Genomic DNA, 25768 nt, shown 5'->3' with positions numbered 1-25768 from the left:
CTATAAAGGTAATTTAAAGAAAATTGATAAATATGAGAAATATGTTTTATATTTAATATCAAAATAAACTTAATAATTGAGTCATATATTAAAAATAAGAGGAGTATTATTTATTGATTCTGGTGAACTAATTAAAACACCTTATACTATGTAGCGAGAGTACGTGAGATTGTGAAGTGTAAAACGGAGTGGAATTCGCAAGCCCCTCGTCACGCGAACCCATCCAAAACATTGATCTGAAAAAGCAGGGCCTGATAAATGTTGGTTGCCTCGGGTTTGAATTTGGCAAAGGGGGTCTAGCTAGAAGGCTACGAGGGTGAGTAAATAATAGGGCCTACTCCATTATTGGATTAAATAAATAAACTTGTGTTAAGTTGGCCAATTATTGAGGCAAGTACAAATGTGAATGGAGGAGGGGACGCCATAATGGATAATGACTTGGCCACTTGGGGAGGGGTTGGCGAATGAATGTTTTGAATAATATTAGCATGTCACTCACCACCATGGCTACTTAGGCTTAGTCGCCATTAGTCAACACACTAACAAACTTTTTTATTTATTTATTTCTACAATTAAGACTTAATAATACAAAGTAGCTTGAACAAGAAATGTTTAGATGTAAATCTTTTTAAAAGTGATTTTACAATATACGAAGTAAATTTGTAAAAAAAAATTGTTTTGATTTATAAAAAAATATTTTTAGAATGCATTTTTAATGATATCCAAACATCTAAGAATCAAATTAAATTAGCTTTCTTAAAACATCTTATGTTTCTAATTTATTTTAAAAGACTAGAACAGCTTAGTAAAAACTTCCACAATAATTTTCCACCTTAGTCCTAATACATCCAACATGTTTTACAGGTAATTAAAAAATATTAAACCTTATTATCTCTATGTTGACATTTAATGACTTTTTAACCATATTGTTTTACTTAATATATATACATACCTGTAAATAAATTACCACTCCGCAAAAAAAAAAAAAGAAGTAGACTTATATTAATGACAAAATATACTTTCCCTTTTCCTCATCTGACTAGAAGCACTAAACATAAATAAAATATGATTAAAAATGAATATCACAAAAGTATCCAAGGGAGCCAAATATAACAGGAGCTATGAGGTGACGTGTGGTTTTAGTACCCCGAAGGGTACCAATAATTAGCTAAGCTGGCCAACACAATTTGTCTTCGTGATGATTTGTAATTATATTCCTTTGTCAAGAGATCTCACTATAGGCAACAAAATTAAAGTCAACATCACCATGGAATTGTATGCAAATGAGAAGCCGCAACAAAAATTGATTGCCAGTTATTAAAAATGAACATTTATATTTCTGTATATCAAATTTCATTCACTGTTATCTGCGTACAACTTTTTTAACTCGGTAATTTGATTACAATGGGGAGAATTAATTCTAATTTCACCGTATATGATGCAAAATATATAATGTCTATTATGTTCTCGATATATTTTATTTTCATTAATTTGCTATGTTGATGTATAATATTATTTTCAATTCATAAAATTGATATGATCTTTAATATAAGAATTAGTATGTTGATTAAAAAAAAAAAAGAGTTAACATTGAGGGTTAGATTTGGTTATAAGTATAATATCTCAATTTATTTTGTCTCCCAAATTTATAATTTTTTTTTGTAAAATACTTTTATTGATTCTAAGAAGTTTTCATTAGGATGGTAGTTACAATACATAAGATTAAAGTGAGTAATTTAGAAAAAATAACACATACTCATATCGTCTTATTTATAAGTTACTCTCAATATGTTTCGCACAGACTAAGGAAACTTTAGATTTTATCAACTTTAATTTAAAATTCAACAACATTCAGCTCAAAAAAAAATTTTAAAATTTTAAAATTTTATAATTTTATCTCTATTTAATATACATTGTTACCTCATATAAAAAAAGTTAACACAATAATAAATGAAGGGTCAAATTATGCATCTCTATAAAAAATTTCTCTTAATGCCCTATATATAGAACTAAAAAATATCTTATTTCTCTGTTTTATAAATAGGACTAAAGAAGTACTACTTTTAGTCCTAATTATAAGACATATAAAAAAAATGTTATAATTATTATAAATAATTAATTTAACTAATTTTTTTATATTTTCAAATTAGTGATTAAACTCTTCAGGATTTGAGGCAGTAGATTTCATTATTACGCTGTGTGATGCACGCTAAATGAAAACATCATTTATCTCTCACTTTTGGGAAAGCAGAGTTTCTGGTGCCGCATGAATGATCACACGCATCATTATTCCTGGAAAGGGTGCTCCGATCATTTGATAATTGACATTTCCCCTTTTTCGTGGAACATGTCAACAATTTTAATTTTTAATTTTATGTTCCAGACATAATGCGCCATATATATGTCATTACCCTGGGAGCTGACTTTTTTCCTAATATTATTAAATTAGAGTACTTCCTCTTTGTAATTATCTGAGGTAATTTAAATTGTTAAGAAAATAACTAAATAATTTTTTTTTGGAACAAAACTGAATTACACTAAGAAAACAAACGAAGCAAAAAGAAAACAAAACTCTAGTTGCCTTTATCAACCTCCTCTTGTAGCCTGGGAAATAACTTTATTTTGTAATATGATATATTAATATAATACTATGAAATAAGTATCAGGCATCAAATTTTAGCACTATGCGAATGAAAAAAAATAACATCATTAACAGAGCTACATTTTTGCCCATGGCACATGTTGGAAACTCGGCAGGAAACATCACCTCACCAACTTTTGACCCACCTCACCCACCATATTTTCTTCATAATATTATTTCATAAGTTTTAAGAGAGACTGAGAAGGTTGATAAATGCTGGTAAAAAAAAAAAAAGAAGGTTGAAAAATTACCCAAAAGTATTTATATTTATTATTATTTTAAAATTGATTTGTTACTCTTATATATTAATATATAATTTAATGATGTATATAAGTATTTTCAAGGGATTATATAACATAGATACTATAATTAAATAAGTTAGTAACCTTTTCAATCTTATCAAATTAGTCAACTGAACCGTATATAATGATCAGAGGTCATATTTCCTATTGTATGTGGAAAAAAAAAATTATATTCACAGTTTTTAATATACCAATTAACCAAATTTTGAAAGTTATATTGAATCATTACTAATCTGAATTAAGTTATGTTAAACTCTATATATAAGTGTATAACTAAGTCCTATTTTCACATACAGAACTTATTTTAAGATGTTGGTTAAGGAGATGACGTGTGAAACCAAAAAGAGCAAGTGTCGTCGGTTTCGCGCGTAAATTGTCATATAATTATAGAAGACAATTAATAACTAGAAAATTATTTGTTGCGTGTTTGTTTAAATTCCAGTGACATTTAATATTGGCTTTTAAATTATGAGATGAGATGGAGAAGGCCATTAATGGGAATCAAAATAGACCATCGATCGCATTTACTCTCCTGTCCCTCGTGAGATTTATTTCATATCTCAATTCAATTTCAGAAGCATTCCCTTGAAGTTTATAACTAAAAAAAGAAGAAGAAAAAGTTGAAATTATTAGGATCATATAAAATGAATTAGAAATTAATGAGGGTTCAACCGGGAAAAGCAAAAGGTTAAAAGCAGCGAATTTATTATGATGGAGCATTAAATCCAGGAAACACAGGAACGTGCCCAATCTGCTTTTGCTTTATAAAAGGAAGGGAGAAGTCGAGAACAGGCCAGCAGCTTGCTTCACGCTTTTGAACAGTGAGAGCGAAAAAACGGGGGAAAAAAAACACAGAGCTAAGTTGAAAAAAAAAAATTAAGTGAAGAGAGAACCTTTTTTCCCCCGTCTCCAGTCTCCACTGCGTAACGTGACTTGGCACTGTTATTTTCTTTCTTTTTTTTGGGTATGCTCCGTCCACTCCTTAATTTAAATAATTAGTTCATAAATACTAAATAATTAGTTAAAATTAGTCATAAATAATAAATAGATTAAAAATAGACTTCTGTTTCTAAATAATTTTTTATAATAAATGCAAAAAAAAAAGAAAAAATGTGTGAAAAAATATAATAAGAAAGAAATATTCAATAGTGACATTGAAAACATACATTAAATGTTAAAAAAACTCAAATTAAAGCTTATAAAGTTGACCATATCCCTTTCTAAATTTGAAACTTATAAATAAAAATGAAAGAATTATGTGTGTGTGGGCATTTAAGAAAGGGAATATCCCAAAAAAAAATCACTTGAATATGAAAATTTCAAATCAGAAATTCATACTAAAATATATTATTATTTATTTTTCATTGTCAGTAAAATATAGAAAACAAGACTGATATGAAATTCTAAAATTTAAATAATACTTTTTGAAATTTTCGCTTTGAGAAGCATGGTGTAGGATAGTGACAAGTGCCTTACTCATATTTAGAAAATACTTATCATCTTCTGGTTGCATTCGTAAAGAAGGAAAAAAAGAAATTTTTTTTTTTTGGGGTTCTTAACACAGGGGGTCTCAGTAGTAAATTTATGGTATGAAATTAACGAGAGTCCTGAAAAAAAAAAAAAAAAAAAAAGAGAGAGGAGGAAACAGGATGTGGGGTAAGAATAAATATTGAAATGAGAGTGGGAGGAAGCCATAATGGAAGGGGACTGCTCATTAATGATGAGATTGGTTTCCTTTTAGTTGCAGTGGTTAGGTATTGGCCTTGTGGTTGAAGAAGGCCCTATATATCTGCAGCCTATTCCATTTACATTATTACTCTCAAATTATTATCTTATCCCCTCCCATTACTCCTCCTTCCTAAACCATAACTGCATCATAATATTTTCACCTTAATTTTGTTTTACACTAATTATAGTTGAAATATCAAAATCATATCCTCCGCCTGAAAGGTTATGGCTCATCTCATCCCTCGTACATCAGATAAAGTCCCACCTCTCCTCTCGCTATGTTTATTTTCTCTAAATCCAATATTTGTTTGCACTGTGTAGCTATACATTTATTTTATATTGATGACTTGGGAAAAAGTGTTTTATTTCTATAGCTCCAGTTTATATTTTCAACGGTTAAAAGCTTGTTTGGATTGTATTATAGAGATAATATTGGGAAAAAAATAGTTAATGATTCATATTATTTTATTTCATTGATACCTCGTTTTCTTTTCTTTTTATTTATTTATTTCAGTTCATCCTGTCACCATGTATTTTAAGGGGCCTTCAAGGTTCAAATTGTTCATATTAGTTTTTCAATAAATTAAATTAATCTTAAAAAATATATAAACTATTAGGGGGGCGGGTTAGACTTTAGAACTCTTGTTGACTTTTTCGAGTCCGTTCAGTTTAGGTTCCCATAACATCAAACTTAAATGATGAGAACAAATTGGTGAAGCAGCCACGAGTCTAGCCAAATAATTCTGACTTCCATAGTTTTCAGCAATTGCAGCTCCAAATTCACTAAATTAATGTGGAAAAATATAAACCGTTGTTTGATCAAAGGAAGAACAAAAATTGTAAGTACTCTTACTCTTGACATCGCTTTTTTTTTTCCCTGTATAAAAAATATATAGAACATCTCTCAATTTTGAGATCTCGTTTACTATTTTCTTAGAAAGTCTTCTCATTTGTTAAAACTCCAAATTGCCAACAAATCCATACTTCTCGCAGAACACTGATTGATGTATAAAATCAAGGGGAAAAATTTAAAAAAAAAAAAGAGTAAGCACAATGATATAAAATATCAGTAAAAGACGAAGAAAGTTTTTTTTTTTGGTAAAAAAAATTCCCTTCCCCCGACGGAAATAAATATAATTGGATAAGGGGAGATCACTTGCAAGAACAAGGAAGCTCGCTAGACATGTTTAATGACATCTAAAATTCTAATTTCAGAGTACACCAACAAAAAAAATTCTAATTTGAGAAATTACGCTAAATAAAACCATGTATAACCAGAAAATTATGGGCAATAGTAAATTATGAGAGCTTAATAAATTGTAGATAAAACAATTACAAATTACGAAGTCTTGGTAGATTAGACAACAAAAACTTGGTTTTCAAATAATTCATTGTTGAGATTTCATAATTTATAGATACTTTGCATACAATTTATAACTATTTTTTTTATATAGTTTGGTAGTACCATTACGTTAAACACATTGTTCTTGGGTTATAAATGATTTATCATTGAGTTATCAAAACTTATGTACATTGTCCAAATCCAAACCAAATTTCCATTATTTACAAATGCCATGTCTGTGATTGGATAGATTATTTTATAATGTTTTTCTTCTTTGAGAATTACTTTGTTTGACAAAGGAAATTACATAAAGGATGATTGAGGTCCACATCTTAGTATGATGTCGCCCAAGGAAAATGAAGTTTGGAGAGTAAGAAAACTGAGAGATTGGCAATTAGGGTCCAAAAAATGGGAGGAAATTTTGGGTCGAAATAATGGTTATCTTGGTCTAAATAATTTCGTGATCCAGTGACCTACAAGAAAAATTTTATCAATAAAAAACTGCAGACTCGATCCTATTTATAATTTCATGTAATTGGTGCATGCCTTTCAAATTAAAAAAATAATATGGAAAATCATTTTGAAGGAAGAAATGTAATTACCCAAAAATTACACAACAAGTAAACAACATACAACCAACAAACAGTTAGTTTAACAGTATAAGACCTTGCTAGATCTCTTCTGGTCTCGAGTTTAAATCCTAGAGGAGACATTTTTTATAGAAAAGAAAGCCACGGGTCTTGAACTGAATTAGTCAATTGTTCAGATACCTGGTAATAGGATTTAGAAAAAACATCAGATACTAAACGATAATATAAAAAAATACTCCCTCCGTTCCTTATTATAAGAGACATTTGATGCTTATGGCATGTTCTTATATATAAGAGACACTTACAAGTTGTCTCTACTTTTTTGTGTTGATTTACTATTTTACCCATATTTATTATCTCCAACTCACACTCTCTCTCCCTTCCACTTCTCTTTCTTTGAATAATTTAATTTTTCTCTCTCATACTCTCTCTCCTTATTAATGAGGGTATTTTTGGAAAAAAATTATACTTTTTACACATTAATTGTTCTTAACTAATTTTAACTGTTTTTTTGATCAACGTATTTCGGTTATTTGTCTCTTATAATAAGGAACGGAGGGAGTAAATAAAGTATTGGTACATGAAATGACAATCGATCCATGCTAGTAGTATTTATCTATTATGAGATTTTTTAATAATTACATTATTTTCTTGGTACCTCAGTAATTTTAACACAATAATAATGAGTTGGAGATAATGTAATGAAAATTGAGTGATGGGAGAAAAAGAGAAGAAGGAGGGTTGGGTCCGAAATAGAATAAAGCAAATAAGGCATTGTTGCCTTGTTGGTATTTTACTCTGCCCTCTGACGTACATGGTCCCAACATCTTAACCTAATAAGCACGCTTTCCTTTATTAGGCCACTCATTCATTTTTGAACTTCCATCCTCATTTCCATTTCTTTGACCATCCCTCAAGCATTCAAGAATGTTGCCAGTATGCAGAAAGCGGAGTCTCACAATTCAAACTTATAAAATTCATTGCCATTTTAAATATTTGAACATTTATCTTTTTAACTCGGAAACTTTCAATATTTATAAATTTTTTCCCTAAAATCTCTTGATGCTAGTAAAAAAAATAATTCGATCAATTCAAAATGATTCATTTATAATCAAATGGGTATAATTTGAATTTTTAACCCTCATATTGCATAACTTATTGTTTTTTTATATGCATAGATACTTATTTGAATTATGATCTCTCTGTGAATGAAGAAGGATCTTAGATTATTATTACTTTTGATTTAAATTATAAGACCTCATTTACAGACTATAAATAAGATTTTATAATTAGGAGCAGAGATAGTAATATTAAACAATATAGTTTCAAAGCTTTTTTTTGAGTACCGTTAAGGGCTTCCCCCAATTTGGTACATGTTTGGAAGCAGAAATTTCCAAATCATAATCTTAAAAATTTAAGCCTAAATAATTAAAAAAGAATAGGAAACATATTATTTTAAAAAAAAAAAAAAACTCAATACTAGCACGTCATTTCTCTTCTCTTTTTCCTTCTCATTGGATCAAATTTTCCACGAACAGTTGACGCGGATACGGTCCCTTTTATTGATATCTCCGTATCACGCGTTTGAACAGAACCATCTTCGAATTTTAAATTCAAACAAAGTGGAAATATTAAAAACACATTCAGACCCATTAGTCAAGATCACAACAACCCAATGCCAAGTGCGTAACGAATATTTAAACATCTCAACTAAAAAATGAGAGGGAGAGCCGGAAAAATTTTCTTAAAAAAAAGAAAAAAAAACCTCTGACGAGATCACGCGGCACACGCGCTTTTCAATTAGTCGTAATTGCCATTCCATTTCCCCTCCCGGCCAATTCCCCCGCTTGCACTGTTTCCTATTCTACTTGGCTTGGCTTAGCAATGGCACACACAGTCACAAACAAACAAAGCTCATAATTAATGGCTTTCAAAACAAATTAGAAATCCAAAGTCCAAACAAAAACAGAGAATAAAAGGTCAGAAATCCAAAATGCCACTATCTTGATTTTGTGTTAAAATTTTCGTTTCTTCTCAAAAAGCCAGCATATAACAATTACACATTTCCATCTTTCCGTTGATTTCGCTCTTCTGTTTCCGGTTCAAACAAATCCCATTCAGCTTCATCTCCCGCAATTGCCGCTACAGAGGACGAAAACAAGCCAGAAAGCGAAAGAAAGCACTATAGAACATTCCAAATTTCCAATGCTTGCTCAATACGTAGTATAAAAACTCATTTCCTTCTACTGTTGTAATCTTGCTCTGCAATTTTCAAACCAGCTGACTTGAGTCTGGAAGCGGCAGTCCCAGAATCTGAACGGATCTGGGCGGAACTCAGGTTCGTGCCTGGAAGTCGTCGCTGATCATATGCCTCTGCACTGCGGTGGCTGGTGACGCTGATTAATGGGTTGTGTGAATGCGAAGCAGGCGGTGTCGGTGACGCCTGCTATTGACCACTCCGGCGTGTTTCGTGGCAATGCTGGTACGGGTAATTCGGGAAGGAATTTAGGTGAGTCAGACAAGAAGAAGAAGAGCGAGTCAGTGGGGCTGAGTAGAAGCGAGGTGGGTGAGTCGGGAAGGGCGAGTTCAAATGGAGGTTGTGAGTCGTATAGTTTCAGATTGGGGAATCTGCAAAAGTATGTAGAAGGAGAGCAAGTAGCTGCGGGTTGGCCGGGTTGGCTTACCGCCGTCGCCGGTGAAGCCATTCAGGGTTGGGTGCCCCTCCGAGCTGATGCGTTTGAGAAACTTGAGAAGGTTGATTTGTTAATCCTATTCGCAATTCTGAGTTCGCTTCTGTTCTTTTTGTGGGTAGCGTTCTCAGATAAAATTTTATCCATAGAGTTTTTGTCTAGTAGTTGATTCGGAATATCCCCTTGTGGACTGTACGAAATAATTTTCAAGGATTCAATTTCTCAAGCTTGTCTGTATAATACTTCTCTTGTTATTTTCCAATACATCCACTTTTCTGTCCTGGTAAAGTAGAGAAAGAAGCTTCTGTGTTATGTATAAGAGGAATCACATTTACTGGTGTCGGAAAGTTAGGAGATTCGGCGGCGTCGTTATTGCACCTGTTATCGAAAAGGGAAAAATGATCATATGTCTACAAGAAATTGTTGTTTTGTGTAGATTTTTATGGATATAGATATACAATTAGTAAAGATGACTCCTCAGAATCAGTGTTAACTGAAAGAGTTATAGCCGACGGCTGATGAGGCTTTCTATGGTAAACTCCAGCAAAACTAAAGGATTTGCTTCCGTCATCTAAAGTTTGCTTCGATTTCTATTCAGACAATTGCATACTGTGTAACTGCTGGTTCTGCTACTTTTACTCATTTTTCTGACATTCATTGCATTTGCAAATTGCATGAATAGATCGGTCAAGGAACATACAGCAGTGTCTTCCGAGCGCGAGAACTTGAGACGGGGAAGATAGTAGCTCTGAAGAAGGTGCGGTTTGACAACTTTGAGCCGGAAAGCGTTCGGTTCATGGCTCGAGAAATTATGATTCTTAGAAGGCTTGATCATCCAAACATTATAAAATTGGAGGGCTTGATTACTTCAAAATTGTCCTGTAGCATATACCTTGTATTCGAGTATATGGAACATGACATTACGGGGCTCTTATCTTCCCCTGATATCAAGTTTAGTGAACCGCAGGTATGCCAACTTTCCGATATTATTCACCTGGAAATTCTATGGATGTGTCCGGAGACAAAAGGACTTCCTTATGTGTTTCTTTATTTATCATACATCATGTGAAGGATCAAGTGATCGTGACGTATTTACCATAAGCACATGGCCAACAAAATAAAAACGAAAATTATAAATGGAAAATTATGATTCAATCCTTTTGTTGCCTTATCTTATTGAACATGTCGTTTTGTCGGTACAGATTAAGTGCTACATGAAGCAGTTGTTATCTGGACTTGACCATTGTCATTCACGGGGTGTAATGCACCGTGACATCAAGGGATCTAATCTTCTAGTGAATAATGAAGGGATCCTAAAGGTGGCTGATTTTGGACTGGCGAACTTCTCAAATGCTGGGCACAGACAGCCCCTTACTAGCCGTGTAGTTACATTGTGGTACCGTCCTCCTGAACTTTTACTAGGTTCAACTGACTATGGTCCTTCTGTGGATCTCTGGAGCATCGGATGTGTGTTTGCTGAACTACTTGTTGGGAAGCCTATCCTTCAGGGGAGAACAGAGGTAGTGACATTTTCAATATGTCTGGGTTATTTACTCTCTTTTATTACTATATGTGATGATTCTGATCAGACTCCCCCTTCCACCCAACGACGAATCTTAGTGTTATTGTCCGGGAAGTTGTTGCAGTTCATACTTAACCCATCGCATATCAATACTCTTGCTTTGGTTGTGATGGTGTGCCTCTAATTTCACTTATGACATGGAATTGGATACAGAGGAAAAAAGAGTTATGCTAAAGATGGTAATAATTATTTGCTTTATCTTGTATTAAAAAAAGTAACAAATCCCAGGATCCCTTCTTTGAAGTTATTTAGATGAATCAGCTGATGGTCAATGATAAATAAAAAAAATTCCATGTTATGTTTTATTTTTTTCTGTCATTGCCATGCTCGATTCACTCTTATTTTTACATGTAGGTTGAACAATTGCACAAAATCTTTAAGCTTTGTGGCTCTCCACCTGAAGAATACTGGAAAAAGTCTAGACTCCCTCATGCAACGTTGTTTAGGCCACAGCAACCGTATAATAGTTGTCTCAGAGAGACTTTTAAAGATTTGCCTTCAACTAGTGTGAACTTGCTACAGACTCTTCTTTCCATCGAACCATACAAACGTGGAACTGCCTCTTCTGCTCTCTCATCACAGGTAGCTTAACCTGCAACTTCGTTGGCAGTTCTCGAAATGCGTTCGTTTGACATAATAGTTGGCATGGGAAACAAATACTGTCTTCAAATCATATGCACTGCAGAGCACAAGTTCTCTCTCTCTCTCTCTAATTTCTTACCTACCATTTTATTTTTGATCGTACATTCTGAGCATTGTGTTTTCATGCATCCTAGAATGCTATAATGTCAAATTCTTTCTCACATTGATTATGGAACAAATTCCTTCATCACGCTTACAAGCTCTGACTTTATGAAGCATTGACCCTGAATTTGGAGTATTCTAGCCTGATAAAATTATCATATTATTCAGTATTTCAAAACAAAGCCGTATGCTTGTGAACCATCAAGCTTGCCGGTATACCCACCTAGCAAGGAGATTGATGTGAAACAGCGGGAGGAGTCAAGGAGGTGAGATCTCATCCTCTTCGTATGTTCTATAAATAGTTATGGGAAACGAGAGGTTTATTTGGGTATGTATCAGCATGTGCTTTTAGCACTTGATGACCTCCTAGATGGTACGGTCAATCCAAGAGAGTATCTGCATGTACAGTCATTTGATATAGTACCTGGCATGACTCTATAAACTGCTGTATCAGAATAGCTACGAAGAAGTCTCCATTTAGTCTAGTTCTTGACGTTAGAATCGCTGGTATAATGGGTAGATTAGATTAGATCATTTCTTTTGTCTTATGTCATATGAATGTAAATATTTGAGCAGTAAATATCTTATGCAATCATTGAATTAAATCCGCTACTGCAAATATAAATTTATGCATTTGGTAGATGATGATGAAAAAGCTATGTTCTTCTCAAAATAACACAAAGTAACGGACAGTTTCAGTTCCGAGGCTGGAGCATTCGATAGTTTTACTTCTCTCTCCCTCTCCCTCTTGGAAGGGGTTTGTTTTGGGGAGATTTACCATCTAAGATTGTGAAGTTGACATGTAGTAGAACTTTCCTAGTTTTTATTCTATGCAGTTTCAATTACATTAGCATAGTCTGCTTGTCAGCTCTTATTTAAACAACTGCAATGAACTTGTAGGAAAAAGATTGGTGGAAGAGCGCGTGGACCTGAAACGAGAAAACCATCAAGGAAGCCACTAGGATTCAACAAATTAGTCCCAACAGAGGTCTATTCTACTCTCTCTCTTGCTTCATTGTGTTTCATCTCATATACGTGCACTATAATCCATGTGAAGGGTCTGGTTGCCCCTGGGAAAGTAAATTCTCATCGAATGTTTTAATGTCCTCTTACAGGATTTAGCAAGTCAAACCCAGAAGTTCCAAAGGGTAAATGGCAGGTCAGTCCACATCCTCAAGGAAGGGAGCACCAATGTAAGTAAGGAGGAAATAAAGCCATCTAGTGGCGAACCAGATGATGCTTCCCATACGAAAAATGCATCTCAAGGAGATATTCCCTTTTCTGGGCCTTTGCAAGTTTCCACATCAAGTGGCTTTGCATGGGCAAAAAGACGTAAAGATGACATTTCAATAAGATCCCACTGCCGATCTATTTCAAGGGGGCATATTGTCAATCCATTGGAGTCTGCTGTACCAAATTCGGTGAATAACTTTGATTCCAGAAACATGGAAAATAAGGATTGTCTGGGACGCTCCAACTCTCGGAATCATGATCCATTTGAAATCCCCAAGCTTGCCATGCAAAATCAATGGAGCAAGTTTGATCGCCCAGATTCTTTTGATGCTTCTGACGAATACCACTCGCAGGAGCTATCTATGGCACTTTACCATAGAGAGGATTCAGTATCCAAGAGAAGTAACCTGGTAAGTTAAGCAGAAGCCGGATCACATTGATATATGAAATTCGTGTGCCTCTTTTCTGCAGATTATTCTGTCCCCCATTTAAAGATAGGGTATCTTGTGTTTCCATGAAAAATTTTCGAAGTGATATGTTAAGGTATAATTTTTGAAATTTAAAACCAAAAGAAAGCCTAAATTTATTGAAATAAATTTATTGTTTGAGACACGTGAATGACTTGATTTCTTGCTAACATGAGAATAAGTAAATGATCTCCTTCTTGGATAGTTAAGTGGCTAGTTAATGTCTTGACTGTTAACTGGACAACGGAAGAAGGCAATAGTAAAGAAAATGAATTTATTTGAGGATTGTTGATCATATTTTCTTTTGAAACCAAATTTTAACTTGTTTATTTAGCATTGTAAATGGATGAAAATGAGCATTTATTGACGTTAGAAATTTTACTTACAATCGGTACGTGGTCAACTCGTTAGATGTGAATCCGAACTGAAATTTATACACGTCCTTACATATAAATTCTTATTCACCGCCTGCCTTGTAGAGTTATCAGGACCAAGGAGAGAAGGTTGAGTTTTCAGGACCGCTGCTATCTCAAATGCATACTGTTGATGAGCTCTTGGAAAAACATGAACGCCACATCCGCCGAACAGTCCGAAAAACCTGGTTTCAAAGAGGTGGGACAGCTAAATGAAGTAGCAATAGCCTTCACTTCCTCCACCCCCACAATGATTAAAAGAACAAAAAATTGCACAATTGGTTGGTTTTCAAAAATTATAATAGATATATCTACATTTGTTTTGTACTTATTGTTCCTAAATATCTTGTGAAAAACTACGAATCAAAAGCTAGTTGTCTGAAAACTCCACATGGATTGGACTAAGGCTATAAATTCTTAGATGGTGCCACAACGTGAAACACCAACTTTAATGAATCTTCGTTGGCTTATTTTACAACCTACTGATATGTTATGTGTATCTAAGAATTCTTCTTAATAATGCTACATTTCTTCCTGACGTTATCTGTGGATTGCAGGTAAGAAGCAAGGGAAGCAAGTATAATGTTAATCACTTTTACTGAGGAAGGAAGTGGGCCAATTGCTTTGAGGAAGGAAAAGGAGAACACACATCCCTCCCCAACCCAGAAAAAGACTCTCCTCTTCCCGTTGCACATCATATCAGATGGCACAAGAAATCTCTTTCCTGTAAGAGAAGACCATCTCTCCATTCTCCAATCACATGGCTATGCGCAACAAATAAACTGCAGAATTGACGAAGAGGCGGTTATCCGGCGGCATAATTAGCGCCTTGAGCCTTCAATTCGTCATTTGTACAACCTGAAACCGGGGGTCAAAATGGAAGAGAAAGGTTTTTGGCTATGGAAATATTATTCTTCTGATTTTTGGTCCGTTTTCCTGTATGATCGAAACCGCGTTCCTGACTTGCCTCTATTGACTTCACCATCTACTTGCAACTTTCATCCGGCAATGTATATATGGATCTGCCGTGACTGGATTGAGCTTTTGGAAGAAATCAATCTACTATTTAACCCAACGGCCACGGTATTCTTAAGAAATTTTGTTTTCGACAGTTTTATTGCCGTTGGTGAGGAGGTTAGAGTAAATCTATTTTTTTTCTTTTTCTTTTTCTTTGAGAACAATTATATGAGAGCATATGAAACTCTGCTGCTTTTTCTTGCTTCCTAATGCAACAGCCCTCACCTAAAAGTAATGATAGATAATATATGAGATCAATCATGTTATAATTTAGAAATTATACTCTTATAATGTTTTCATTAATAATTCTGAGGAAAAAAATTTAAAAAAAAACATATAAATGTATCATGAAATAAAATATCATGAATATGATCATCTCCGTGTGCAAAAAATAATATTGATAGTATTTCTATCAATAAGTTAGTCCATTGTATGTGTAATTATTCTGGTTTCTAGTTTTTGCATTTAATAGGAGCATAGAATTTTTGTCGTTTTGGTCTAAAACTAAACAAGTGCCTCCTAAAATAACGTTGTAACAATTTTAAATATAAATTATTTATCCAGTGCTTAATATAAGAGTTATTTAACTAAATTGAATAAATTAAATAAACTAGGTAGATTATTTAATTATAACTAATATGATCCAATCTTTCCAAAATACTTTTGCATAACCTTAGATTATATACCACTTTATAACTTAAGCAAATTAACTTGGAAAAAAAAATATCAAAGATAAAATTGGTTTGAGGTTTTTTATTTAAGACAAATACCAGCCTCCTAATGAACTCTTATAATTAGAATCAGATGAGTAAAATATAAAAATAAATTAAAATATACATAAAAATTTCAAGTTATCATAGTTTTAAAATATAATAAATTTTTAAAGTATTAACGTTGACTTTGCTTTATATGTGAATTCACTTGTTATGTTTATTCTTGTTACGCCTTTATGCAAATTGCATGAAATTCAATGAAAGTTGTATTGTTGTATTTGTAAAAAATAAATTATAAATAGTACAATTTATGTTTACTTTTATGACCAAAAAATTACTATTTTTTATTAGAAAACTTGCATTGAATGAGTTACATGTTGCAAAAGAAACTAATGGAGATGCGGGGAAATGAACCCATACATGTAAACGAGTATATCTCCGTATTGAATGAGTTTTATATTTAAATACGTGCAAAATATTTTAATCTCTCTTATATTTTATTGACAAGATCAAACTAAGAAAATAATTACTACTACCTCCGATCCTAATTTTAAGAGTTAGTTGACTAATTTGAAAAGATTAAAGAAATAAATTAAGTTAGTTATTTGTAATAAATAGGTATTGTTTTTCCTAAAATATTCTTATTAATCAAATTTATTAGCTAGAATTTTTATTATTAGAATGACTATCTTGAAAAAAATACAAAAATATAAAAGACAAAGTGGATTAGAGTATTATAATTAGAACCAAAATAAAAATCAAATAAGATTTTATATTAAGAATAGGAGGTAGTATTTCTTAGCTAGCAAAACAAAACTCAAACTTTTCGTATGTGTCCTTATGAGAAAGACTGGCCATTTATGTGGTTAGATGACGCCTGATGCATGATGCATATAATCAAGAAGGTTAGAAAATATGAATGGAGATGGCAGAGCAAGCCAATCCGACTGGTGCGTTGAGATGGGAGATGTCGGTGTGTAAGGGATGGAGTTGAGTCTCCCTTTATGGCGTTCTTATGCCTCTTAGAACGAGGAGAAATACTGACACATTCCTAGAATATCAGTTAATCTGAATTCTGGCCAATAGAAATTTTCCAACTCAAATAATTTTGATCAACGTGTGAATCTAATCATTCCCATTAATTTGCTGGTTTTCCAAAAATAAAAGTTCTCGAATCTGGTGATTTCCATTATTGCCCGTCTTCTCTCTCTCTCTCAATGCCTCTCTCAGCTCTCTCCCCTGCCCCTTCATCTGTCCGTTTTCTTATGTACAGGGGGCAACCGCCGCAGCATCTCTCGTTAGCGGCTGTGGCGGCGGCGGCATCTCCCGCCTTCGACAGTGGCGGTGACGATGTAGATCTGAGCCCATTCATAGAAATTCGTTTTGCTCCTTGTTTATTTTTCAACACTGAACTTGAGCCTTCATTTCCGATGTCTTCAGGGATCCCACCTTCTGTTTCTGATATCAAACTCCAGCGAAGTCCCGACCATTTCAGACGATGGCGATGTAAAGTCCATTCCTTTTATTGACATGCCTTGAACAGTGTAGCCTGGGCTTGAGGGTGGAAAATGAGGTAGGGAATGCCAGTAGCAATAGCAAGAAGGAGGATGAAGAGGAAGATGAGAGCAAGGCGGCGGCGGACGCAAGGTCCGCTTGGAGTTTGTAGGTGAGGTTGTTTTGGCATGCATGAGCGTGCCGGTGAACTCATGAGGCCACTGAGAAACAAGATTTTCAGAAACCAAGGAAGGATAGGGAGGGTGAGTGTCGCCGCCGGTGGGGGATGCTGCTGGACATCTGAGAAATAAACGAGGACATGAAGGGAGAGGGGGAAGTACAGGTTTAAGGGGCATTTAAGGTTACCCCGTTTATAATATTTAGTTTTTTTGTTTTTTTGTTTCTTTTGGGGTTGAATATTGTTATGAGTACTGTGCCTTTTCATCCAAAAAACAAAACAAAAAGTTAAGTGGCCAAGGTTCAAAGAGTTCATATTTGTTATTCAATAAAATAAATTAGTCTTATAAACACAGACACTCCCCTTGTTGACTTTTCCGAATCTGTTCGGTTTGGGTTCCCAGTTCCTACAGCATCAAACTTCAAAGATGAGAACAAGCTGATGAAGTAGCCGCAAGTCTAGCCAAATAATTTTGACTTTCATGATTTTCACCAATTGTAGTTGCAGCTACAAAACCCACTAAAATAATGTGGGAAAAATATAACGTTGTTTGATTAACTCCGTGGCTCCATTTGGTGTCAACTCCTTATTTATTGCAGTTTTCATTCCAACTTTGTAGGGCTTTGCGGAGTCAGAAGTGATGTCCCCCATCTCAAAATGTGTGAAGATTGCTCAGAAAATTTGTAGCTGCCAGCGTCCTCGACGATGGAAGACGGTGAACACGAGCTCACCCTTCGCCCTCCTCTCATGGTCATGGGGCCCATAAGCTCAAACAGAAATTAAAAATTAAAAATAAAAATAAAACTAAAGCTGAAGGGAAGGAAGTAAAAAGAAATTAAATGGAAAGAAATAAAATAATATAAAATAGAATAACTTAACACATGTTTAATATTTAAAATTATTTTAAAGTTACACTTAACTATTTTTATTATTTACATTAAAATATTCTACTCAATTCTCAAAATTAAGTTTTTAATTAGCTCTTATAAATTATTTAAAATTATGATAACTACCCTTTAGTTATACCCAAAATATTCTTTAAATATATGAAACATGGAGACTTATTATTAAAAACAAACAAGTCGTTTGACCCCTTCAAGTATTAAAAATAGGTGAGTTTAATTAGTTTTTTTTGCAATACACAATTTTTCTGGCCAAAGCAATCCACAACTCATTCAATGTTACTTTGAAAATAAATAGTATTTTTTGCCATAAAAGTAAATAATAAATTATACTATTTATATCTTTTGTATAATTCACCACAATGTAGTTTTCATTGGATCTCACGCAATGTGCATAAACGGGTAGCAAGAATAATTGTAACAAATCAATTCACATTTGACGCAGAGCCACTATTAATATGTTAAATAATTTATTATAGCTGTAAACTATGACAACTTGAATCTTTTTATTTATACTTTTATTTATTTTTATATTATACTCCAGTTCTATTTGTAAAACCTTATTAGTGGTTCGTATATGTCCTAAATATAAAATTTAAATTAATTTTATATCTGATATTTATTATTTTTTAACGTTAATTTACTTAACTTATAGAGGTATATAATTTAATATTATACAAGGTTATTTTAAAAAAATTGAATCACATTTGTTATGATTAAGTAATCTATTCGACTTACTTATATTTGATTGGATGAAAATTAGTTACATAGTTTTTATATTTAAGATTGGATTAATAACATATATTTGAAGTTGTTAAAGTGGTATTTTAGGAAGTATTGTCGCAATGGATTTAAGGATTAGTTGGAAAAATCATAGAAGAGGTAAATTTTAGGAGTCAATTTATTTTTATTACTTATATTTATTATTTTTTAATTGTTACCCATTATTGTGCAGTTGTTGACACTTGTGATAAGTTATAGGGAATAGGTAGTGGCCTAGTAACTACAAAGGCTGGATATGTGTACCATTTCAAAGAAGCATTTAGCTATTTTTGATGAGTGGTTAAAATACATCAATCATTGCTTAAGGAAAAAACATATCAATGTTATTATATACTAAGCAACACTACCCAATCAATCAAGTTTGAGACAAAACTTATACATTTAGTTGTTGAAATTATCCTAATAGGATTGGATGAAAATGAGATGTCAAGTCTTTATGGATATGCACCTCACAGGAAAAAAAAAAGAATGGTATTAGAAGAGGATTATTTAATATCGATAAAGTGATGTGAAATTTATTAGATGCAAATTGAAAAAAAATATGAGTTAATTTAACTGTTTCAATAAGTGGTTAAAGGTATATCAATTTCCATTAGAAAAAAAACAGATCAACTTTATAATATATTAAGTAATAGTAATTTATATGATCGAGTTTGCGATAAAATTTATATATTCAGTTGCTAAAAACCATCCTAATAAAATGGGATAATAATGGGCTATAAAGGTTTTATGTGATATACAATTTGCAAAAGAAACAAAATAATATCAATAAAGAATTATCTGATATTAGTAAAATGGTTTGAAATTCGCTAAATGCAAGTTTAAAAAATATTAGTTAATTTTTTATACATAAATTTATATTAAATCTCAAATAGCTCTGCTATCAAGTTGTACAATTCACACATAATCCACAGGATCAAAATTTGACTCTGATACCGATTTGTAAAATTTTCTTATTATTTTTTGGTATAACAAAATTTGCTCAATTAAATTTCAATTAGCCTCTAAATTTTACTTTAATAAAAATTTTCAAATTCTCAACTTATTATCATAACTACATTTCTCTATCTCAATTATATTTTTATTATTGAATAACTCTATTTGATTATTTTATAATTTGGTATCATAATCAGGTTTCAATCCTAAAATGGAATATTATGCCAAACCATTTATACAGAGATATAGTGCCTATTTGGGAGAGTTTATTTTGGGTTATAAGCGGCTTATTTTGAGGAAAGCTCAATTGGAAAATTTGATGTTGTTTGGCATAGTGTCTTCGCAACTGAGCTTGAGAGCCAAAAGTTAAGCAAACGTACGATTAAAAATAAGCTGAAAGAGGGAGCTTATCTGAAGGAGCTTATGAACCGTTATTTTCCCTTGATTTTTTCTCTCTGATGAAGAAAAAATCTCTTTGATACTAGGACCCAAAGACTCAGCTTGCACATCTTTGTCTTCTTTGTACTCTGATGATACAGCCAATGGTGAAGAGTAGCTATCGTCCTCTTCGCCTTTGAACTCCCATGGTTGCTTCAAACGAAAAAGAAAATGAGAGAAGGGGGGAGAGGGGGAGAGAATGTCGTGGACGGAATTTTTTTCTTTGTTATGATTTACAATAGTTTTTTTATAACTTTTCTAATATTTTAAAATTTAATTAATTTATTTTATTTGAAATTTTTATATTAAATTAATTTAAATTTATTGTATTATGTAATTTTTTTTATCATGTTTCACTTTATATTTAAAATATTTCTTATGATTTTTCTAAAATTTTCAATTTTAATCTACTCTATAAATTTCACTTCTTCATTATATTATATCAATTCATTTTTTTTATCTTTCACTTTATATTTAAAATATTTTTTATGATTTATGTAAAATTTTAAAATTTAAGTCACTCATTAAATTTGACTTCTTCATATTAAATTATTTTAATTTTATTGTATTGTGTGAAATTATTTTTTTATCATGTTTCATTATTTATTAAAACTCATACCTATTTTCGTCATTTTACAATTAAACTTACTTTTACTCAACCATAATCCAAACAATCTTTTACTAATATTACTTTTGTAAACTAGCTTTTCTGACCTCTAATTCAAACATAATTCAACTTATCTAATTTAGCTTTTATCTAACTTCACTTCTCTATAAGCTACTCTTTCAATAAGCTACTTTTCTAATCGCTGATCCAAACAGACCCACAGCCAGTTTAGTCAAACCATCCTTGGAGAATGGAATGAGGATGAGATTACTCATTTTTTTATTAATTAATTCTCTTTTCTAACTAATTTAATGAATGAGGAAGGGTAACTCATTTTTCACTAAATCATTTTTTATTAATTAGTTCTCTTTTCTAGCTAATTTAATTAATTTTGTAACAAGAGAATATTTTTTCAGAATCCAGGCCCTTGCAAGATTACCAATGCATACCAGAGCAGAAATATATTTACAAAGGAGTATATAATATATGGGAATGGGGTGACTTTGCTTTACTGATATTGGTTAGAAGGTTAGTTAATATTTTATAAATAAAAGTCCTTCAAATTTTCGCTTTATTAGTATAATTTATATGATGATATATAAAGTCTTTGTATTGTAGGAATAAAAGAGATATGATAATTAACGATGCTGTACGAGGCGGTTATGAAAGACCGATTTACTGGAGAAGCACACAGGCACCACCACTTTAGCCCTTGCGCTCCTTGATTATATCATCGTAGCAGTTCATTCGAGAATTAATTGGAAAAATGATGAAGGAAAAACTGAAGTTAAATTTGAGGATTACAAAATTTAATTTCATTATTTATATTATTTTTTTTAACTGTTAACAACTATTGTGCAGTTGTTGACATTGGCTATAAGCTATGGAGGCTCAAAACCAATTTCCTAGGTACATCAGCCGGACATATGTAGCACTGCCAATAGATAGAAACACGAGAGTTGACGATGCTGCACGAGACGGTTATGAGAGACTGATTTACTGGGGGAGAAGTAGGGGTTCAATGATAATATGGACAGGTGATATCATCAAATATTACAAGAATATTATACAAACGAAGATTATCAATACAGAGAAGAAGAAAGTGAACAATAACGGGAAGATCCTCCTGATATGATAGAAAATCCTCGTGATTTGATGGAAACTGACTGAGGGGAGGAGAACGAAGAAGAATGAGGAGGACGAATGTGCTTCTTCTTTTTTAATTTTTTTATTTTCAAAACTTATTCTAATTGGTGTGAATACGAATTATAATGGATTACACAGGATCAAGATTTGACTCTGATACCGATTTGTAAAATCCTCTTATTTTCTTCTGGCATAAAGAAATTTGCTCAATTAAATTTTCAATTAGCCTCCAAATTTTTGGTATAAAGAAAGTTGTAGAATTGCATTAATTTGCAATCCATTTGGAGCAGAATATATTCCTAATCTAAAGGATACTGTGACTATATTTTTTGTGACATTACCACATATTGTGGGATGCAGAGTATCTATCAATGAACGTATCAGATGATATGTGGCATGAGATTCAGCTTGACGATTATACTGAATTTTGCTACTACATGCGCAATCTCATGTAGTAAAGAGGTCATGGGGTGGTTGTCTGGAGAAGCACACAGGCACCACCACTTTAGCCCTTGCGCTTCTTGATTATATTATCGTAGCTGTTCATTCGAGAATTAATTGGAAAAATGATGAAGGAAAAACTGAAGTTAAATTTGAGGATTACAAAATTTAATTTCATTATTTATATTATTTTTTTTAACTGTTAACAGCTATTGTGCAGTTGTTGACATTGGCTATAAGCTATGGAGGCTCAAAACCAATTTCCTAAGTATATCAGCCGGACATATGTAGCACTGCCAATAGAAAGAAATACGAGAGTTGACGATGCTGCACGAGACGGTTGTGAGAGACTGATTTACTGGGGGAGAAGTAGGGGTTCAATGATAATATGGACAGGTGATATCATCAAATATTACAAGAATATTATACAAACGAAGATTATCAATACAGAGAAGAAGAAAGTGAACAATAACGGGAAGATCCTCCTGATATGATAGAAAATCCTCGTGATTTGATGGAAACTGACTGAGGGGAGGAGAACGAAGAAGAATGAGGAGGACGAATGTGCTTCTTCTTTTTTAATTTTTTTTATTTTCAAAACTTATTCTAATTGGTGTGAATACGAATTATAATGGATTACACAGGATCAAGATTTGACTCTGATACCGATTTGTAAAATCCTCTTATTTTCTTCTGGCATAAAGAAATTTGCTCAATTAAATTTTCAATTAGCCTCCAAATTTTTGGTATAAAGAAAGTTGTAGAATTGCATTAATTTGCAATCCATTTGGAGCAGAATATATTCCTAATCTAAAGGATACTGTGACTATATTTTTTGTGACATTACCACATATTGTGGGATGCAGAGTATCTATCAATGAACGTATCAGATGATATGTGGCATGAGATTCAGCTTGACGATTATACTGAATTTTGCTACTACATGCGCAATCTCATGTAGTAAAGAGGTCATGGGGTGGTTGTCTGGAGAAGCACACAGGCACCACCACTTTAGCCCTTGCGCTTCTTGATTATATTATCGTAGCTGTTCATTCGAGAATTAATTGGAAAAATGATGAAGGAAAAACTGAAGTTAAATTTGAGGATTACAAAATTTAATTTCATTATTTATATTATTTTTTTTAACTGTTAACAGCTATTGTGCAGTTGTTGACATTGGCTATAAGCTATGGAGGCTCAAAACCAATTTCCTAAGTATATCAGCCGGACATATGTAGCACTGCCAATAGAAAGAAATACGAGAGTTGACGATGCTGCACGAGACGGTTGTGAGAGACTGATTTACTGGGGGAGAAGTAGGGGTTCAATGATAATATGGACAGGTGATATCATCAAATATTACAAGAATATTATACAAACGAAGATTATCAATACAGAGAAGAAGAAAGTGAACAATAACGGGAAGATCCTCCTGATATGATAGAAAATCCTCGTGATTTGATGGAAACTGACTGAGGGGAGGAGAATTAAGAAGAATGAGGAGGACGAATGTGCTTCTTCTTTTTTAATTTTTTTTATTTTTAAAACTTATTCTAATTAGTGTGAATACGAATTATAATAAATCATACAGGATCAAGATTTGACTCTGATACCGATTTATAAAATTCTTTTGTTAGTTTTTGGTATGGAAAAATTTACTCGATTAAATCTTCAAGTAGCTTCCAAATTTTTACTTTAATAAAAAATTTTCAAATTTCAATTTATTCTCATAACTTTATTTCTCTATCTCAATTATATTTTTATCATTGAATAACTCTATCTTGCTTTACAATTTAGTATCACAATCAGGTTTCAATCCTGAAATGGGATATTATGCCAAACCACTTATACGGAGATATAGTCAGTTAATCAAACCATCCTTAGGGGATAGAATGAGGATGGGATAACTTATTTTTCAATGAATCATTTTTTATTAATTAATTCTCTTTTTTAACTAATTTAATGAATGAGGATGGGTAATTCATTTTCCACTAAATCATTTTTTATTAATTAGTTCTCTTTTCTAGCTAATTTAATTAACTCTGTAACAAGAGAATATTTTTTTAGAATCCAAGCCCATGCAGGATTGCCAATGCATACTAGAGCAGAAATATATTTACAAAAAAGTATATAACATATGGGAATAACGGTGACTTTGCTTTATCGATATTTGTTAGAAGGTTAGTTAATATTTTATAAATAAAAGTCCTTCAAATTTTAGTTCTATTAGTATAATTTATATGATGATATATAAAGTCTTTGTATTATAGATATAAGAGACATGACAGTTGATGATATTGTACCAGGCGGTTATGAGAGACCGATTTACTTGGGGAGAAGATAATATGGACAGATGATATCATGAAATATTACAAGACTATTATGTAGACAAAGATTATCAGTATAGAAAAAAAGAAAGTGAACATGAACAGGGAGATCCTCCTAATATGATAGAGAATCCTCTTGATTTGATGGAAATTAACTGAGGAGAGAAGAATGAAGAAGAAGAAGGAGGAGTAATGTTCTTTTTTTTTTTTCTTTTTCAAACTTATTCTAATTAGTATGAATGCAAACTATAATGGATTAGGATGGAAATTATGATGGGGATGAGACTTTAAAATTACTATATATTGTATGAAGTAATTTTTACGAGATCTTGCATTAATTTTTTTCTCAACCACTCGGAAATTATTAAAAAAGAAAACTATCACAACCAAATATTAGCACATACAACAATTTGGATTAAAGAAAAGAAGAATTAGGAACGTACCTGGGGATGGTAGTTTGATACCCAGTGGTCAACGGAGGAGTGAGAAGGTGCAGGGTGTGGTGACTTTTTAGTCAGGGTGTGTTTGATAGTTGGATCTAGGACAGATGCAAGAGAAGTGGTGCAACGGCAATGAAGTAGAGATATGCAATGTTGTAATTTTTGTTCTTAAGATTTAAATATTTAGAATAATTATTTTATGATAAATGTAATTTTATCTTATAATTAACTGAGTAAAGAGATTTTATTCAAACATGATTTATGAAAAAATTAATTAAAAATAAAAGAAATTATTAAGAAAAATAATGAAAGCAACCAAAAAAAGAAAAAGGGTGAAAATTAAAAAAAAGGGTTTGAAGTCATCATTTTCTCCATTTTAAAATAGGGTTTTTAACTCTAATTTATCCCAAGTTTTTAGGGGTGAGAAAGTAGCCTCCTTCCCTACTGTTTTTCATTTTTTTTGCACATATTTTTGGTAAGCACAATGACTTTTTTTTTTTTCCAATTAAACTCATTTTATGAAGATTATTTTACTCAATTCGATCTATCTAATAATAGTAATTCTGTGTCATTCAGAAAAAAATTTTTAATCTAAAGTTTGAAGCAATTGTTGA

At 32.3% G+C, this 25768-nt stretch overlaps 1 protein-coding gene across 2 annotated transcripts; it reads left to right on the top strand.

Moving 5' to 3' along the window:
• The first annotated feature begins 8537 nt into the window (after positions 1-8537).
• On the top strand, positions 8538-14807 carry LOC114743496 (protein IMPAIRED IN BABA-INDUCED STERILITY 1-like). 2 transcript variants are annotated; one of them, XM_028931706.1, is made up of 9 exons: positions 8538-9357; positions 9976-10260; positions 10496-10813; positions 11230-11457; positions 11788-11885; positions 12520-12607; positions 12735-13262; positions 13799-13931; positions 14290-14807. In XM_028931706.1, exons 1-9 carry the CDS (start codon positions 9007-9009, stop codon positions 14313-14315), a joined length of 2055 nt encoding a protein of 684 aa, XP_028787539.1. In that variant the 5' UTR covers positions 8538-9006; the 3' UTR covers positions 14316-14807. The 2 variants fall into 2 exon arrangements, with proteins under 2 accessions (XP_028787539.1, XP_028787540.1); XM_028931707.1 differs by lacking the exon at positions 8538-9357 and adding an exon at positions 9379-9826.
• Positions 14808-25768: the final 10961 nt, after the last annotated feature.

This window comes from Neltuma alba, unplaced genomic scaffold, assembly GCF_004799145.2.
Source record: "Neltuma alba isolate B1F8T4 unplaced genomic scaffold, ASM479914v2 tig00004039_pilon, whole genome shotgun sequence".
In the NCBI taxonomy this organism is placed as follows: domain Eukaryota; kingdom Viridiplantae; phylum Streptophyta; class Magnoliopsida; order Fabales; family Fabaceae; genus Neltuma; species Neltuma alba.
This window is presented reverse-complemented; position numbering and strand designations above follow the sequence as displayed.